The 18,996-nt window shown below is 30.3% G+C and overlaps 1 protein-coding gene across 1 annotated transcript; it reads left to right on the top strand.

Annotated features, from left to right (window-relative positions):
* Nucleotides 1-288: 288 nt before the first annotated feature.
* LOC106789340 lies at nt 289-14,670 on the top strand. Its single transcript, XM_014753475.1, has 6 exons — nt 289-299; nt 8,596-8,698; nt 9,618-9,848; nt 11,268-11,537; nt 12,785-12,878; nt 13,278-14,670. Exons 1-6 carry the CDS (start codon nt 289-291, stop codon nt 14,636-14,638), a joined length of 2,070 nt encoding a protein of 689 aa, XP_014608961.1. The 3' UTR covers nt 14,639-14,670.
* The last annotated feature ends 4,326 nt before the right edge of the window (nt 14,671-18,996 follow it).

Genomic DNA, 18,996 nt, shown 5'->3' with positions numbered 1-18,996 from the left:
ACACGTAGGATTTTTTTGTTTAAAAAAAAGGATTTATGATTTCTCGGATTGTGTAGATACTGTGATATATCTGTTATAATATACGCGGGTGTAGCTATAAAAAATTAGGTATCATAAGAAAATCGTGGTTTATCTTTCCGATGATACTTCTGGTTTATCAGTCTGTGAAGTGTTTTATTTGACTATCGAATGAACAACTTTCAAGCGATATCAACGAAGAAGAGTAAATAATCTGATTAGATTTTTCTGTCTGATCATTACGACATCATTTACGAAACAACATCGACTATGGTGGTGTTGTAAGTATGATAAAGTGTAATCAAGTAATTAGATTGCTCCATAAAAATTTGTGACGATTTTTAAAGAATATTTAAAAGCTTTTATATTTCGATTTATTTATAAATCAGGTACGAACTTTTCGAGTAACGCGACATTCCTTAAAAATGTCATGTCTGTATAAATTACTGTAGGTTCAAATTTTTCTGACAAATTAGCGCTCTATATTTTGGATAATTTATTTGATTTCTTACATTCGATAATTCGATAATGACATTTATGCGAGTTGAATTTATGGTCGAAATCGATGACTTAAAAGCAGACGTCAACCATTGTCAGCATCGATCTCTTTTCAAGAGAGAAGAGAAAATTTTCATGGTATCTAATCAGTGGGCGTACTGCGGGTTTCCCATTGGCGTGTGGGCGTTATCACGATACCTGATTGGTCGGTCGGTTTTCTATAGCAACCTTCCTATGTGCATGCGCACAGACATATCCTTCGTTGAACTTTATTAATTTTGAGATTGCGTACGCGTACGCGCATTCGATAACTTTTATAATAATTAAATATACTTTCATAAAAATCAAGCTTTATGTAGTATTCTTTTATGTTATCTGTAGTGAATCCAATTTAACAAACGTTCTGAAATATTACCTGAACCAAATTATGTTTTTTATGAATGGAACTTTATAAAATTTATTTCGATTCGAATTGACGTAATAATTTTAACGATTACGTTAAATAATTGCGTTAAGGTTATTGTTTTTGTTTAAAAATAATTGATAAAATTAAATGATGGAAGATTTTTCTTTTGAATTCGTAAAATCCCGATTACGAATATACTTAAAGTCCCACCATTGATCACGACCCAACACCCCTGAAGACAGATTAAATGAATGTTCGTGAGTAAGACGATCCTCTTTTATCTCGAATCTCGAGAGTATTTCTTTCTCTTTCTCCCTTTTGGTGTCCTCTCGAAAAGAGGAACTCTTTGAGCCAGCGATTCACCTCGTTCACGTCGTTCGAGCCCTTTTATAACGATTTAATAGGACATCCGAATTGGATCTGACAATGTACCGGGTACTAATTTCTATCCTTCGAATGAATCATTATATAACAATTATGACGTAAAACCAAATAATTATTCATCTAAATATTATTTTATTTCATTCGCGATAGTCAGAATGATAAGATTATTATTTATCTTAATCAATATGATTGACAACACTTTTTTTTATTCCAATTAATTCTCAATTGCAAATTAATATATAAATCTACATAATCCTAATGCACACGAGAAATAGAGAAGAGAATTAAAATGAAAATGAAAAATTAATTCATTTGTAATCGTGTGATTAATTCGATGTGAATTAATTTACCACACGTGAGATAATCTTAAGGAAAGATCCGAATGAGTTGAATGTATGTTATTCTGACTACAAAATTCTGCTACATAGAATTTAAAAAGACGTTGCGAGAAAAGGAATTAAAAAAAACAAAGAGAGAAAGAAACATAAACAGAGAGAAAGAGAGAGAGAGAGAGGGAGAGTGAGAGAAAGAGAGAGAGAGAGATAGTGAGAGAGAAGAAAAAAAGATGGATAGGAAGAAGGTAGAGAAAGGGTTAACAAAAAAAAGGGTAAAGAAAGGGAAAGAGATAAAGCAAAAGAAAGATAGAGATAGAAAGAGAAATTTCTTTCCTTTTCATCGGTACCTTTCGTGATATTTAATCGCTTCACCGCGTCTCGTATCTCCCTTAATATCTGAATGCACCCATACCAACAGGAACCAACAGTTCTTCCTCCATTCTCTCTCTCTTTTTTTCTCGTTCTCTTTCGTTCTCTCTCTTTCTCTCTTCGAATTCAGGATAACTTTAAAAATATTCTACCGGGGTGTTTTCACTGTTTCTCTCTCTTTCTGTCGGTTTCTTTATCCTCCTTTTCTTTCTTTATCTACCTCGTTTTTGCTGTCACTCTCTATCTACCTCATTTTTCTGTTTCTCTCTCTCTAACTATTTAATTTTTCTTGTTTTTCTCTTACAATCTCACTCTTTTTCTTTTGCTCTCTCTCTCTCTCTCTCTCTCTCTCTCTTCTTTGCTTTACTTTTGTACTCTTTTACTATCTTTCAGTTTCTCTCTTTTTGTTTTTTATTTCTTCTCTCTTTCTCTTTCTAGTTTGTATTTCCTCTTCCTCTCTCTTTCTCCGTGCTTCTCTTTTTTACTCTTGTAATCATTTATTCTCTTTTACTTTCTCTCTTTCTGTTTTTCATTTTCTCTCTCTCTCTCTCTCTCTCTCTCTGCCTCTAATTTTCTCTCTCTGTCTCTAACTCTAACTCTAACATTATCTATTTTTTTCCTCTCACTTTCTGACTTTTATTCTTCGTCTCTCTCTCTCTCTCTCTCTCTCTCTCTCTCTCTCTGTCACTTTCTTTGTTTTTTTTAATTTTTATTTTTATGTTTTTTTCTCTCTTTCAGTCTCTCTTTGAGTATGCCTACGTCTTCGACTTGGGACAATCTCGACGCAGCATCGTCCGCCGATGTATCATCTTACTCGGTGCTAAAGGCGATGACTTTATCGCCGATCCGGGCAATCATTCACCTAAGCCGACTCTTCTCTCTTTCTCCTTCCCTCTTTCCTTACTCAAGTCGGCTTTCTCTCTTACTCGCATCGTTCTTCTCAAAGGTGTCGACGTAACATATAGTAAACGCCCGCGCGCCTGACCCTCTCTCTCTCTCTCTCTCTCTCTTTATTTCTCACTCTTTCTTTCTCTTTCTCCTCTTACTCTTGTTTTAGAATAATAGAACAGTAAACAAGAATGAGTATAAAATAATCATACTTCTTGATTTCTTCGTTACCGAAGAAATTAGAACAAAAATTTGCCCGATAAGGAATAAACTAGTGATATTATCATAGTAATTAATAGTATTGACGTATATATACTATGAGTTTAACTTAAAAAGAAAGATTTTTACTTGAAAACTATTGATATTGTTTTAATATTTTAGAATGAAAATGATTTAGAAGTAAATACATTAGTATATCTTAATTACATATTTATTGAGTTTAATTTGAAAGTCTTACTTCTGAATTAATTTAATATGAAAATAATATACGGAAAAAGCCTGTACTTTGGAATTGTTCATATTGGTGTAACTGTAAAAATGGAAGGAATACTCAGTTTTTTTGTATCCATCGTTTGGTCATTCTTTGTTTTTATTGTTATTTAAATTTTTAGTATCAAAATTAGTTTAATACCTATTAAACAAAAAATAATACAAAATACATTTGTTTCAAAAATTACATATCTATTAATATAATTCGAATATTAAACAATTTCTATCTGATATTTTATTAGATGCAAATTTTCAGCTGAAAATCATCACTGGCCAGAAGTGCTAAAAGAAATGTATTTTAATTTAAACAATCCAAAATATTATTAGAAGTATATTAGAACGTTCGATATACCTTAAATGACTCATAATTAATCGAAGAAAATGTATATTATAATTTAAAAACACAGAGTAAAAGTAAGACGCACCCGTCCTCTTCGAAATCCAACGTTAGACTGATTGTTTGTTCTCTATGAAAGCCAGTTAAAATTTTTATGTTGATTCATGTTTATATAACTTTCCTTATATGGTACATATGCATAACAAAAATAATATCCGTAATAAGTAGAATTTATTCTTCTGAATCATACAAACAACAATCAATACAAGAAATTTAACCGACCCTGATGAGTGAAAAAGTTTCAGTGTAACGGTGGATGTCATGCTGAACTCATACTCTGTGCTTCTAGACTATAATATACATTCCCTTCGATTTATTATCAATCAATTAAGGTATATTTAACATTTTAATATGCTTTATTAATATTTAGGATTTTTTAAATTAAAATACATTTAAAACGTTCCTGGCTAGTGATGATTTTGAGTTGAAAATTTTTCATCTAATAAAATATCTAATTGAAATTGTGTTTAGTATTCCAAAGATATCAATAGATATGTAATTATTAAACAAATGTATTTTGTATTATTCTTACTTTAGTGATATTAAACGTATTCTGATACTAAAAAACAAGAGATGAAAAATCGTTAGACACGAATAAATTAGATATTCCCTTCATTTTTACAGTTATACTAACATGTATGATTTTAAGGTACTAGCGTTTCCTATAGATTATTGTGGTATTTGTTTAATTCACTTGTTACAAATAAACATTTCAAATTAAGCTCATTAAAATATGTAACTAAAGCATTCTAATGTATTTATTTCTAAATTTTCTTTATCCCAACTATATGTATTAATAATTTTCAAGCAAATATCTAGTAAGTGTAATGGTGTACGATTTTAGGGGACACTTATTGTACATGTAAATTATTTTAAATATAATATAATTAAGAAAGTGTACCTCTTAAATCTTCCTTATTAAATTTATATATTCTTAGACCAATAAGTTCATAAGGTTCTTGTCGTTTTAGTTACTTAGAAAAAATAGCAGAAACTTATTAGCTAAAATGATAGTTTATAGTTCTTTCAGTTTTAAGTTTAAAGTATGCTGATATGCAATTGAAAAAAAGTATCACGATTAAAAATGAATTATGGAATGGTATAATATTTAATATATTTAAATATCTCATTGAAAATACGATTGAGCAAAACTTTATGAGTCGAAAACGTGCACGCGAAATGGTCTGATCGTTTTTACGAGAAAAGAAAAACCACTTCTCGAGTAGGTGTCCAAAGATCGTAAACATCCGAATAAGTGTGCGACTCGATAAAACCCACGGAAAGTAAACGTAACACGTAATTCATAGTTAGATACCTACAAGCTTGCTCCGTAGGTGTAGAGAACGTGAAAAGCTTCGGAACAACCGTACCAAACGGTTCTTCTTCTTTTCAAATATATTTAAATCGCAAGGGGAATGACCAAATGAAGAAAACGAAAAGAAATCCAAGTATATTATATTTTAATCAAATATTCCAATATCTATGACTAAAACTTATAGCAAAAAACAAATTCTATTTCTAAATACCATTCTTACTAAAAATTAATAAAATTGAGGACAAAGTTTAATTATACAAATATTAGAAGTTTTCTTTTAAAATACACTATGATACGTTAGCTTTTAAATGCATTCAAGTATTATCAGATCCATTTAATATTGTCAGAGTTATGCGATTCTTAAATCATTTATCTATTAATATTCTGTAAAATTGTATAATTTTTTGTGTACTTTACTTTTAATATAAAAAGAAAAAAATACGAGAAAAATTATTACTTGATAGAAAAATTATTTTGAGCTTATATCAGTCAATTTATTATATATATATTAAAATATAATAAATATATTAAATATATTTTTTTTTAAATTAAATAAAAAAATAGTATGTTCTCTCTCTCTCTCTTATTTGGAAAATAATAATATTTATCTAACTTGGAAATTTAGCATCGTACATGAAGATCCTGGCTTATCGTCCACCACATCTTATTTTGATCCTGAATTAAGAAATAGTCGGCTTTTCTTCCTGTCTGTAATCTTAGCCAGCAGGTTGAGCACGTGGGCGTTTCACTACAATCTCTTCTATGGGTATTGCTCTCGTGTCGTTGACACGTTACCTCGCTACGAATAACACTTTAACCATATGAGAATTTCAATATATACATATATCTTTACCTGGGAGGTATAGAACATTATGCATATTTTTTACCAATATAGCATTATTATACATTCGTATTTATTTTTTGTTTCCTGTAACTAGTAGTATGTAAGTTCTAGATCAATTATAATGGGAGTTACATGCTTTTAAAAGAACACCAAGTTTATTTTTATTCAGAGGAATACAATACCATATAGACGACATGGATTACATTTGTTGTGAATAAATAATAGTAAATACAATGTCATTTAAGGAAATAAAATGTTCAAACTGCTCTCCATTAAAATTGGGGAAATGAGACATAGTGTTTTATACCTTCGAGGTACGGATATATACTAGACGAAGTTATATCTGGGATTGAGAAATTTAAATATCGGCGCCATTTTATCAATTATTTATCAGTGATGTATTCAACCAATCAGTTGTACTTGATCAATTATTTAACATCACAAACAGTTATGTATCTGACTATTTATCAAGCATAGAGCAGATATGCAGCATAAATAAATTTAGAAATTAAAGAGATTTATAGGACAAGAAGTGTAATATAAGAAAAAGAGAAAAATATAGATAAAGATTTGAAAAAAAAAGGAACCAAGAAAGTTAAAAATAAAGACAGTAAAATTATTTTAATAAGAGTAAGAGTCCTATTTTTATATTGTTGATATAAAATTGTGCATTTATTATTACCAATTACTACGATTGTTAATTTCAATGCTATTCTCAAAAACAATTTTTAATATCTAATATATTTGAATCTAGTGACGTTTCTCGCCCAATCTTTAATATATAAAATAATTGATTTTCTGATCTAAATTGAAACTTCGTATAAAAAGTTCGCATGAACGAGAAAAATATTTACCACATTTAAAAAATTATAAATATAAAAAATACCATGTAATGAGAGATAAATTACACGGAAGAATGATGAGTTTTGGATAAAAAATATTGCTCGTAATAAAAGAAGTTGCATGAAAAAAGTAACCCGTATAAATCAAAGGAAAAGTTTTTTCAATACACTCGTTTGTGACGCTAATATCAATTGTAATTATTAATTTGTTTCTGTCATATTTTCAAATTAATTCAAACTACCAAAACTTTGCAAAGAAATTTATTTAATTAATAATGCATCGACAATGTGTGGTTCAATCTATTAAGTAATAATTAAATTTCTAATGAAAAAATTTTTTCCTTTTCTTTGTAAACGCGAAAAATCAGACACCGCATAAGAAAGAAATTTCGCAAGATGTTAATATTTTTGATAACAAATCAGTTTTGGATTATCGACGTATTTTGCTGCTCGTTTGGCAAAGACATATCAGCAAGGAGTTCGAACGAAGGAAAGAAGGATTCCGGAAAGAGAGGCTGCGAGCGTGCCCGTTGTCAGGCCACCCACGGGCTCCCATAACTATGGCGGACAAGGTACTGCCAGGAACGTACCATAAATCGGGATTTTATCTCGAGGCTGCCGTGCTCTCCTGGCGAATGCCGCGGACTATTGCGCAACACTAAATTGGTTCTCAGTTTCGATTCGACGAGATTCCGATTTCAGGGTCTTCAAGGTCACACGACCACGACGATTTGTCTCGCCAATTTTTTTTTTCACCCTACCACCCTCCTCCATATCTTTCTCTTTTTCCATTTCTTTCCTCATCGTATTCTCCATCTTTCTTTTCATCCTCCTCTTCTTCTTTTTCTTCTTTTTATTATTATTATTATTATTATTTCTCCACAAATGTCACGCTGATCAACGACGTTCCATCGTTATGGTCCTGATCTTTGAGAAGATAGGGATTGCAGGTGTCAACGCATCTTAATAGTTGCGTACCACAATTTAGTTCTTCTTATTTCCGTATGTAACATCTTTCGCTACCTACATACATCAGATTTCTACTCATATGTGATACGAAAAACAGACTCATTTCAGAAAGAATCGAGGTCAAATTTTGAATACTTGTTCGAAAAAAATAATAGAAATTGATTTGAAAATGCATGATGATCAATGAAATATCATTCTATTAAATAACATACGATAATGTAATATTTCTAAAGCGTTGAAAACGAACTATAAAATTAGGATCGCTATTGTGAATGAAAATACTGTGGTTGTAATCGTCCATTTGTACTTTCAATGAGAATGATTTTTCTTGTTGTTATCGAAATACCAAAGGCCCCTCTCTGGGTTATTGCTTTTTATAAAATGATCTACGATTATATATCGTTGGTAATAGATCCAAAGAAAAACGAAGAAATTGTGATTCTTTGCCACAAACCGTAAGACATGGCAAGGGCAAGCTTCCATTTACGTGTAAACCTGACGTTTACTGTCGTTCACCTTAGAGTCAATTAAATTTTGAATAACAACGCGTGTGTATACGTGTACATATATACTCGCATAATGTTCGACCGGTAGGCGTAGCTCGTACCCATTGTCGATTTTACCTTGACGCCTACCCTTTTATTTACTAATAGATTTTCAAAGGGTGATGTGATTTTACTGCGAACCTAAGGAAACCTTGAATACGAATAAATCGACGCCGTCTGTAAAATTTGTGAAAAAGAAAAAAAATAAAGAGAGAGAGAGAGAGAGAATTATCATCAATAGAATAAATCTAGGATATATTTACGATAATAATAAAATATTTAACGATATTTTTCAGGAGTCGCGTTGGGTCGCCGACGATGTCAGCGACTGTCGCCGGCAATCAGCAGCAACAACATCCCCATCAGGAATGGGATATCAATGATTCTAATGTTCCAAGGGTAATTATATAATTATTAGTCTTAACATTAGAATTACCGATTAAACGCAAAATAATCGATAATAAAAATTAACCAACTAACACTTGGTCCGTTGATGTATAACGTGATCCAATTAAATTCTGTTAGGTCGGTTTACATAACTGGTTATTGATAAAAATATGTTATGCAAATAAATCAAACTACTATTCATATTTCTTGACAATTTTTGTTTTGAAAATGGTAATAATAAAGAATCACTTTACTTTGTTAGTTTAACCAGTCATTTTGACCATTTTTAGTAGTTCTACTGTTAATGACGTTTTTATTATTGTGATATCTCAATCCTTTCACTGACGAAAAAGTTAAGAACACCTTGCCTCGGGTGCCAAGAATTTATTTTTAAATTTATTTAAATATAACGTTAATTCCTTGCAGATATAATCTCTTTGAATGGTATTTATAATGATTTAAAAAATAACATAGAAGATATCTCGCAGTTGGAACGTCAGTGAATAAAATAAAATCCAAAACTCTTGACGTAACCTTTACTGCAAGGTTTCTCGTAGTTTTCAGTAAATGGGTTAACACATCATATAAGCTCATACATATACGAAAAGAAAATATTTCAAATTATCCTAAATATAGAAAATTCAGTTACATATGCGATCCATGTGACACAAAAAATTACAAAAATAAAATAAAGTCTCGTATAATTATCAATGATCTTCTCCCAGAACTTACAATTAGATCAAAACGATTAAATGATTTAATCAGATTGAATATTAATAAGTATTGTTTCTAAACTTATTTGAAATATCTTACGATTGGCCTATAATTCGGTCTTCTTCTTCTTTATTACTACTTTCGAACATTAACTTTGAACAAAGTTCTCTGCGAGGGCACGTAAGAGCATAAATCAATGACGCGGATGCCGCTTTAGGTCGTGGAATACGATCCTTGGTGCGAATGGGCGGATGGCCACGTACGAAGGGTATATGGACCGGATTGTGAAGAAGCAAGAAGGCATGCATCTGGTTGGGCTATGAGAAATACAAACAATCACAACGTCAGCATCCTTAAAAAGTCTTGCCTCGGAGTTTTGGTCTGCTCTCAGGAATGCATATTGCCTGGTGGCGGAAGGGTACACCTCCGACCGGCGATTTGCGACAAGGTACGAACCTTTTTGAGATCTCTACGATATATTTCCAAGCGGGAACTGATAAATCAGTAAAGTATTTTACGAACTTGTTTCAGTCTTCGCTATAAGTCTTCCCGATTTTTCGTAATTTCAAGATTTTACAAATCTGGAATAAACGGTGATAGTATTCTATTCTTTTGTATTGAAATCATAAATAAAATTCTAGAGCGATTTTTAACATTAGAAAATTATTATAATTTATACAAGTATGACCTGTTCTTTTTTTTTAAAGTGGTATAAGACCATTTGCGGCCTGACAAAATTTTTTCTTTTTTAATAGTTTAATTTAACATTAGAAAATTATTATAATTTATACAAGTATGACCTGTTCTTTTTTTTTAAAGTGGTATAAGACCATTTGCGGCCTGACAAAATTTTTTCTTTTTTAATAGTTTCATTTATTGTTATTGGACGATAAAAAATATTTTTATTATAATACATTTGATAATATTTTTTGATCAATTCTATCGTAAACTTTTAAATATCTCAAAATAAAAATAAATGGATTGATAAAACTTTCCAAAAAAACGACGCATATATTATTTTTGCTGAATCAATTAGAATAACACTAGTTGGTTATTAATAATATATATTAAGAAACGAAAAAAAATTTTAATTTGATATTAATTTCGAATTAAAACCAAATTCTTAAAAAATATGAGCCTAGTTCGCCACTACCATTTTTATTTAAGCATTTCTAAGGTTTTCAGAGAAATTGAACTATTTAAATAATTCCAATAAAAAATAATTAAACGTCTGTAAAAAAAATATTCAGTATAATATTGTATAATAATAAATATATTTTTTGTTAAACAAGAAAAAAATTGTAGTTAGATTTATTTTAATCAATCATTTTGATTGGTTTTGATAGTTCACATGTTCATTATATTATTTTCTATAATAATTAAAGCTTCCCTGTTTAAAATGGGATGTTATGCAAAAATAATTATATCAGATGGTACAGAATTCGGATAAAAGATTTTTCTAATCAGAAAAGTCAGATTTGTTTCTACTTTTTTCTGCTTTAATCCTTTTTACTCTTTATCATCTTAATTCTTTCAAATAGAAATATGAATTAAAAATATGGAAACTATAAATACAAAAATGGAGACTGGCTTTAATTTAACCAAATAATGTTAACTGAATTTGGTAGTTGGAATGTTAAAGAAATGACTCGAAACATTTGCTGATCGCAAGATAAAAGAATAGTCGAAATAGTTTGAATTAAAATATTACGAAACTATTATCATCTTAGCTAAAAAACAAATGGGCCTAATTTATATTTGAAAAAAAGATCCCAACGGAAATAATATCACCCATACTTTCATATGTGTCTACTTTTCAAATAAAAAATAAATAGTTCTAGTATTAAATCTAGAATCATGTTTTCAGGCTAGAAAAAAGCAGCAGGGTAAACCTTGCCCAAACAGACAATGCACCGGCCGTTTAGAAATTTTGTCCTGCCGTGGTCATTGTGGTTATCCTGTTACTCATTTTTGGCGACACACCGAACACGCAATATTCTTCCAAGCTAAAGGACAACACGATCATCCACGACCAGAAGCAAAATCTACTTCCGAAGCTAGAAGAAGCGTAGGTGCTGGTAAAAGAGTCAGAGGATTGGCTGTTTTACTCGCGAGAGAAGCTGCTTTAGGTTCCAAGGTTTGTTTCAATTAATAAATAATTTTCCGACATACATATATATAAACAAAACCTTCGATATAAAAGATTTTAAACAGTTAACTACATTACCGACATTTGGATATAGATGTAAGATTAAGTAGAACTCTGTTACCGGTCGTTAAAGTAGTTACCTATAGAAAATTAATTAACTAAATCTAGATTGATTGCAAAGACGTAAATTGTCATTTCCGATTATTTCAAATTAGAATATAAAATATAAATCTCTATCCATTTCATCACGTATAAACTATAAATGCTATCTGTTATATATTTACTTATAAATAAGTTCGACCAGCACAAAATGTTAGCATAGAACCTCAACAGCAGAAAACAATGAATAAGTGCTTTTAATTGCTCACTAATTCCTGAATCAAAATCCATATATATAATTACTCATTTTATATATTAATTAATTATTTCATTAGTTATTAATAATTGAAAATACAAAAACGTTTTTTTTTATTTCTATGCAAAGCAATGAAGTTCTCTATTGTTTTCAATCAACTGCTCATTTTTTGTTTGTCCGGCTTCTCAACTTTATTCTATAAAATATTTTTTATTTATTGTTAATTAGTTAAAAATAATTATTACAATTTGAATCATTATGAAATAGTGACGTCTGAATGAGAGATATGTTATACGCATGCGCAACCATAAATTCAAGGCGCGTGCATTTTGAAAAAAATGAAAGTAAAATTGATATACCTACAGGGGATATATTTTATTGTATTTTCAATTATTATTAATTAATTAAATAATTAATTAATATATAAAGTAAGCAATTATGCATTTTAAACGTGCAATTAGTGAGCAATTAAGAATACTTATTCATTTTTTTTTGCTGTTGAAGTTCTATGCCAACTTTTTTGTGCTAGTTCAAAAAAATGTTAGCGCCATCTACTGACTAACGTACAAACAACTTTAATATGCTTCTATGGTAATAGACAACTCCTTTTAAAATTAAACAATAAATATATTATATATGCATTATTATATTAAAATAATGCTGACAAGTAAAATATTACACAGTTATCTATTCATTCATATATCAAAATATTCTATGAGCTTATTTTACAAGATAAAGAAAAATTGATTACATTGTAAAATCTTACTTGGGTAGATGAAATTAACTAGTCCAACAATTTCCTTCTTGTTCTCCAACCTCTTTATCTGATGGTGAATCACTGGAATTAAAGAATAACTTCGATTGTTTTACTATCTTGCAGTTAATGTCACTGAGAGGAACAAAAAGATCAAATACCGAATCTACTGAACAACCTCCAAGAACTACAGCACCACCACCATTGATCTCAGATAAAGGTATGAAACTTATTCAAAAATAATTAATAATTATTTAATTTTATACGCACTAAAATGATCTATATTCGCTAATAATATTAAATAGTTACACTTTTTACTTAAAATACAAATATAATTACAATAAACTTCAAACTTTTTTCGTGTAAGATTTTATGCGTATAGCGCGAACGAGACGAGCAAGAATTTGAATGATTGTATAATTTTTAGCTACCAAAATTGACCACATTGTGGCGCAACCGTCGTAACAGATCATATTGATTGGACGATTTACACGTTTTAAATTACTAACGCTGTTATTGGTCAAATGTAATCAAAGCGCGAATTTAATTTTATTTTAATATTTGTAAGCGTCTCATATAGAACTTATTAATAATATATTATATATTATTTCTTTTTTAGGATATTCCTGTTCATGTCCACCTTTCGAATGCATGTGTGGCATACAAACGAACGTTTCATCGTACCAGCAACCACATCATCATCAAACTACTATATACAATCAACAAACACCATCAGCTGAGTCATACTGGTTACCCGAAACAGTATCTATGCAAGAAAATACCGTAGGATATTGTCTACCGAATCAAATACCTCAAGAAGCATCTTATCCAGAATTTCCATCATTTACAAGTGACCTCTTTCAACCTGAAGAAATTTTTCAATTAGATCAACCACTGCGACCAGACTTTCCAGTAAATTCCCAAGACGTAGCAAGGTCTCCACCCACTTTACTCGACCTTGGAAGTGGCACTATCAAATATGAAGTGAAACAGCACAATCAAGAACAAACTTATTGGAACCAATTCTTGAGCGAAGATTCCAGTAGCAGTCATCTTAGCATGCAACAGGATGAAAGACTTCAATTCCCTGCTTTTGACACAGACAAGGACACAGGATTCGTCTCAAGGAAAGCGATGCATCAATACGTATCAGAAAAGGATCAAAATCAAGGGCATTCTCTCGAAGATGCATTGAATTTTCCAGGATACGATCGAACGCAAACTCCTAAACCCTTTACAAACGATCGCATTAAGAACGATCAGGATCATCAGCCTTATTGGACTCAACCGCACCAGGATGATCGACTTCATTTCCCTGGTTTCGATGGACATAAAGAAAACATTTTATCGTCCAGAAGGGACGTTGATTGTTTCAACAAAGACTGCCATCAAAATACCATGATCGACAGAGCGAATTACGGGACTTATCAAAGACCTAAAAATGATATGGCGTTAACTGATCCTGATCGTTCCGATCGCAGTCCCATATCTGAAAACAGACATCCCTATTCCTTCGACGGTTACCAAATATTTGACGACACGAACGCGAAAAATCATGAACCTATCGTTAGACAATCTCATCCAAGGTTGAATCACATGGTTCTTGAGGAAAGATCTCAAAATGCTTATGGAACGCACGAAACGAATCCTGAAGTGACCGAAAGACTCTTTTCAGATACTACAACGATCGAACCCTCTGTACAAGCTCAAAATAGTCCAGAACCATTCTTCTATCCCAATAACGATCGTTGTCATTACACGTGCGAGGTTCTCGATACTCGATTACCTCAAATGACGATGAACACAGCTCCCGTACATCATTCTGGACTTAACGGTTATAGTGACGTCCCTGATATAGATCTCCCACCTTTTGTAGACTATACATTAGTTGGAATGCTGTGCAGTTCTACAGAAGATAACGCAACAAGTATGATGCCCGGTTGTCCTCCGAATTCTCAAACTTTCGTTCCTCATCATTAAGAAAACAAAAATAAAAATAAAAACAAAAAAAAGGAAAGAAATAACACGTTCCTTCGTCCGACATATGAATTTGTATTATAAATAAATATATTACGTTAGTTGCACCACGAATAACTGTGCAATAGAAATTGAATCCCCTATTTAATCGAACACATCATCATATACGATAAGAATTTGAATATGTTAGATGTAGCAATTAATTCGGTGCCTTATAAACAAATTTAGTATATTTATTTATAAAAATAATCATATATCTGTTATTATTTAAAATAATTTTAATTATTTTCGATGACTTTGATTCATCTTTCAGGCAACTATTGAATTCCTTGACGAAAAAAATATGACGATTTTGATTCAATGAATTTATAATAATAATAATATCAAGGCACCGAATTAACTGCTACATCTAATATATTATTATGTAGTTGAATTAAGAAAAGTTTAGGAAAGGATTTAAATGGAGGAATGATGAGTTCCTACACGAAAGTACACTCGAGTCCTTTATAACTTTAAAAAAAGTCACATAGTTTATTTGTAATTGTGTTTATTCGTAACAGATACTCTCACGATCACAATTGTATGTATATTATATAATATTATTGTATTACCTATGGGTTACACTTTCTCGATTACATACGCAATATCTTTTTTTCACCATCTTTCTTTCTTTCTTTCTTTCTTTCTTTCTTTCTTTCTTTCTTTCTTTCTTTCTTTCTTTCTTTCTTTCTTTCTTTCTTTCTTTCTCTTTCTTTCTTTCTTTCTTCTTCTTCTTCTTATAATTTGTTTTGTTCTTTTAAATCTCTATAATTCTCGACAATTAGCAAAACGTAAAAAGAGAGGATGCACGAACGAAACGGGTGCGAATTAGTCTACGCAAACAACGCACGTTAACCAACGAGAGAGGATACCCCATACGAATATTAAACCAATCATATATTTACTTGTATTTCATAGTTTTACCGATGAAAAAGTTCTACAAAAAAATTTATCCAAGGAGGTAGATTTAGAAAATAATTAAATAGAAAAGTCAGGTACGAAACAGGTGTGCCTGTTTCATTTACGATTCTTCAATGACAATAAAGATAACGGACAAAAATAAATAAATATATTTTTATTCTCTCGTTGATACGTTTTCTCGTTATACTAATTGTGTTCACGTATCATCATCATCATTATCATCATCATCATTATCTCATTGCGAACTTCTTTTTGTTATTTAAAATTTTGTAAATTGCCACAGATCAGATCTAATTAATTTTACGTTCCGTACAAATTTTTTTTTTACGAAATTATGATCTATTGTCAAAAACAAACAAACAACAAATTAGTAAACTAATAGATTAATTATTATTCTGTCTCTCATCGATTTCGTATCCCTTATTCTGTTTAGAGTTCCTTTCTCGTGGTTTTTTTTCAAAGAATTTTAAGAGAAAAGAAAAAGAGAGAGAGAGAGAAAAAGAAAAAGAGTCAGAGAGAGAGAGAGAGAGGAGGGGGGGGGGAGAGATTTAATTAAAAATAGAAACAAAGAAGAAAGAAATAATCTTACATTAATCGAATAATATTCATAACACATGACGTCACAAACAAACACACATAATATTGTATATTTATCTGTACATATTTTTGTTGGGTATCTAATCGTAAGTAAAAAAACAAAAAAACAAAAATTCAAATATTACTAGTCGTAGGATCGCTAAAAATAAAGAAAAAGTAAGAGCGAGCCTCGCTCTTTTCCCTATGTTTTAATTTATTTTGTTTTATTTTATTTTATTTCTTTCTCGAACTTTACATCCGTCGAATTAAAAAAAATCGAGATTGCATCGCTTTTTTTTGTTTTTCTTTATTATTTTATTATTTATTTATTTATTTAGTTATTTACTTATTTATTTATTTTTTCGTTTAGAATTCACACTTCTCATTTTGTCGTAATTTTTTTTTCTTTGGAATATAAATATATCTATATTGTTTTGGTGTGTTTTATTTTTTTTTTATGTGTGTGTCTGTGCTTTTTTACTTTTCTCAATGTCGTTTACAAAATATTTCTGAAAACTGTGACTCCGAGACATACTTCGCACCCATCCACGCAATAACTTAATTTTCTAAACTTGATTTTTTGTTTGTAATAACTTATTTTACTTTTTTTTTTATATAGGTTGGAAAGAAGATTCACAAAACTTTTTCCTCCGTGTATTTTATATATATTTTTTTTCCCATTTTATTACGAGAGTGTATCGTATATTTAACGACAAGGACAATATAATATTATTCTGATTTATTATCGTCTCTCGTATTTCCCCCCCCCACCCCCATCCCTCCTCCTTATTTTTTATTTTTAATTATCTTTTTTTTTCGTTTTAATTTTATCCTCGTTTAAATGGTCCACAACGTTGAATAATGATCGCGCTCGTAACACGTTTATTTTTTATTTTATTTTATTTATTTTTTATTTATTTTTTTCTTGCTGATTAATTAAACTCGATCGATCGGCCATTTTTGATCAGGCACACGAGTCGTTGTCTCTCTCTCGACAATTTAGGAAATAATTCTACCTTTTTTTATTTTCCTTTTTTTTTTTCTTTTCTTTTCTTTTCTTATCGGTAAAGTAATACTCGTGCATTTACGTGCTCGTTACGGACACGTTACTACGATATTCAAAATTTGATTAACATGACTTTAATTAAAGAAGTCATCATTTTCTCGACGAGTTCGCGATCAAAAATTTATCAAGAAAATTAATGGTAGCAGAATTACGAACGTTGGAATTGAAGTAAAGAAAATAATAGTAGTAATAATAATAACATTATTAATAATAATAATAATAGAAAGAAGGAGAAAATAAAAATACAAAAGCGTGCTATCAAACGTTCGTAATTCTCCTCACAATGAAAATATCGATGTATCTTCGAAAAGCAAGCAAACAAACAAACAAACAAAAACATTATTTGTTTTTCTCATTCATTCGTAACTAAATTTTTCCGATTCGTTCAAATTCATTACCTATAATTTCCATTGGAAATATTCGTTTGTTTAGCGAGCTAACGCGTCGATAAAATTAAACAAAAAGAAAATAAATAAATAAAAAAAAAAAAGAAAAGTCGAAGCGGGGTCGAAATTTCTTTTCGAAGAAAAAAATAAAGAAAGAGAGAAAGAAAGAACAAAAAAAATAATAATGTCTACTAGTAATAAATAAATAACATCGAGAAGAGTTTACGTTATTATCCAATAAGATTCATTCTCTTCGACATCGCTTTTTTTCAACAATTTTTTCACAAAGCGGTTGTTGTAGTGCATTAAAAATGATGATTATTTTTAAAAATTAATTCATTCATTCTACGATGGAAACGCAAAGCGCAACGACGAGTGACCGTCAACGACGTTGCGATTAAACGTTTTCCAAAGTGTGTGTGTGTGTGTGTGTGTGTAATATGTGTGCGTGCTTGCAACGAAAGTTTCGCACAGTGCTATAAATTGATCTAACGATGATTCCGTAATAATGGAGGTTAAATACGTCTTCAAATAAATATTGTGGACCAGCAAAAAAAACCAAACAAACAAATGGCCTTGATGATCAACACATATTTAATTGCAATCGTCGAAGTGCAATCCTCTTATTAAATAAACATATCTCTTGCTATAGTTACAAATAATATAATCAACAGAATACAATGAATCCTATAGTTTGACATATACTGTTTCGATGAGATCCATTTAAAAGAACGCAATAAGAAGATTAGCAGAAATTGAAACGGAAACTAACGGAACAATGAAATATCTGCTCTTCGATCATCATCATCATCATCATCATCATCATTCTCCCCGTCCCACCACTATTTTGCCCCTTTATTCAATTAATTCGTAATTAAGCTTATCATCGTCAGATGTATATCATTGACATCTAAACGGATCTAAGCTAAATTAGCAGAGATCTCTTCCTTCAAGCCTTAAAATATTACCTAGCCTTTTGAATAAACCTTAGCCCGTATATATATCAGCGAGTTAGATTCTTTCGGAAAGTTAATATATTATTTAAACATAGATGAGGAGAGACGGTGTATGATAACGTGCGTGTCTGCGTATTTTCTACTTGTTGGAGGTTCTTGTTAATATTAAATATTATTATTTATTTATTAATTTATATTGTTATTATTATTATTATTATTATTATTATTATATTGTTAATATTATTTCAATAATAAAAGCCGAGCGAACGGTTGTCCTTTTTCTATCTTTCTTTCTTTCAATTAATTTTTTTTCTTTTTATATTTTCTTTGCATGTTTTAACAGATCGAAAAAATAGGGCTAATAGGAACCGTAGATCGCGTGCACGTGAATCGACTATAATTTATAATATATTCTCG

Source organism: Polistes canadensis, unplaced genomic scaffold, assembly GCF_001313835.1.
Source record: "Polistes canadensis isolate GaletaPanama2010 unplaced genomic scaffold, ASM131383v1 scaffold_178, whole genome shotgun sequence".
Taxonomy (NCBI): Eukaryota; Metazoa; Arthropoda; class Insecta; order Hymenoptera; family Vespidae; genus Polistes; species Polistes canadensis.
The sequence above is the reverse complement of the archived record's forward strand: the minus strand, read 5'-3'. Positions and strand labels throughout refer to the sequence as shown.

Bases quoted from the DNA above. Each gene is read 5' to 3' on its own strand.
- LOC106789340 (XM_014753475.1), top strand. The intron at 9,849-11,267 runs GTACGAACCTTT...TCATGTTTTCAG, and splicing joins GACCGGCGATTTGCGACAAG to GCTAGAAAAAAGCAGCAGGG. The intron at 11,538-12,784 runs GTTTGTTTCAAT...ACTATCTTGCAG, and splicing joins AAGCTGCTTTAGGTTCCAAG to TTAATGTCACTGAGAGGAAC.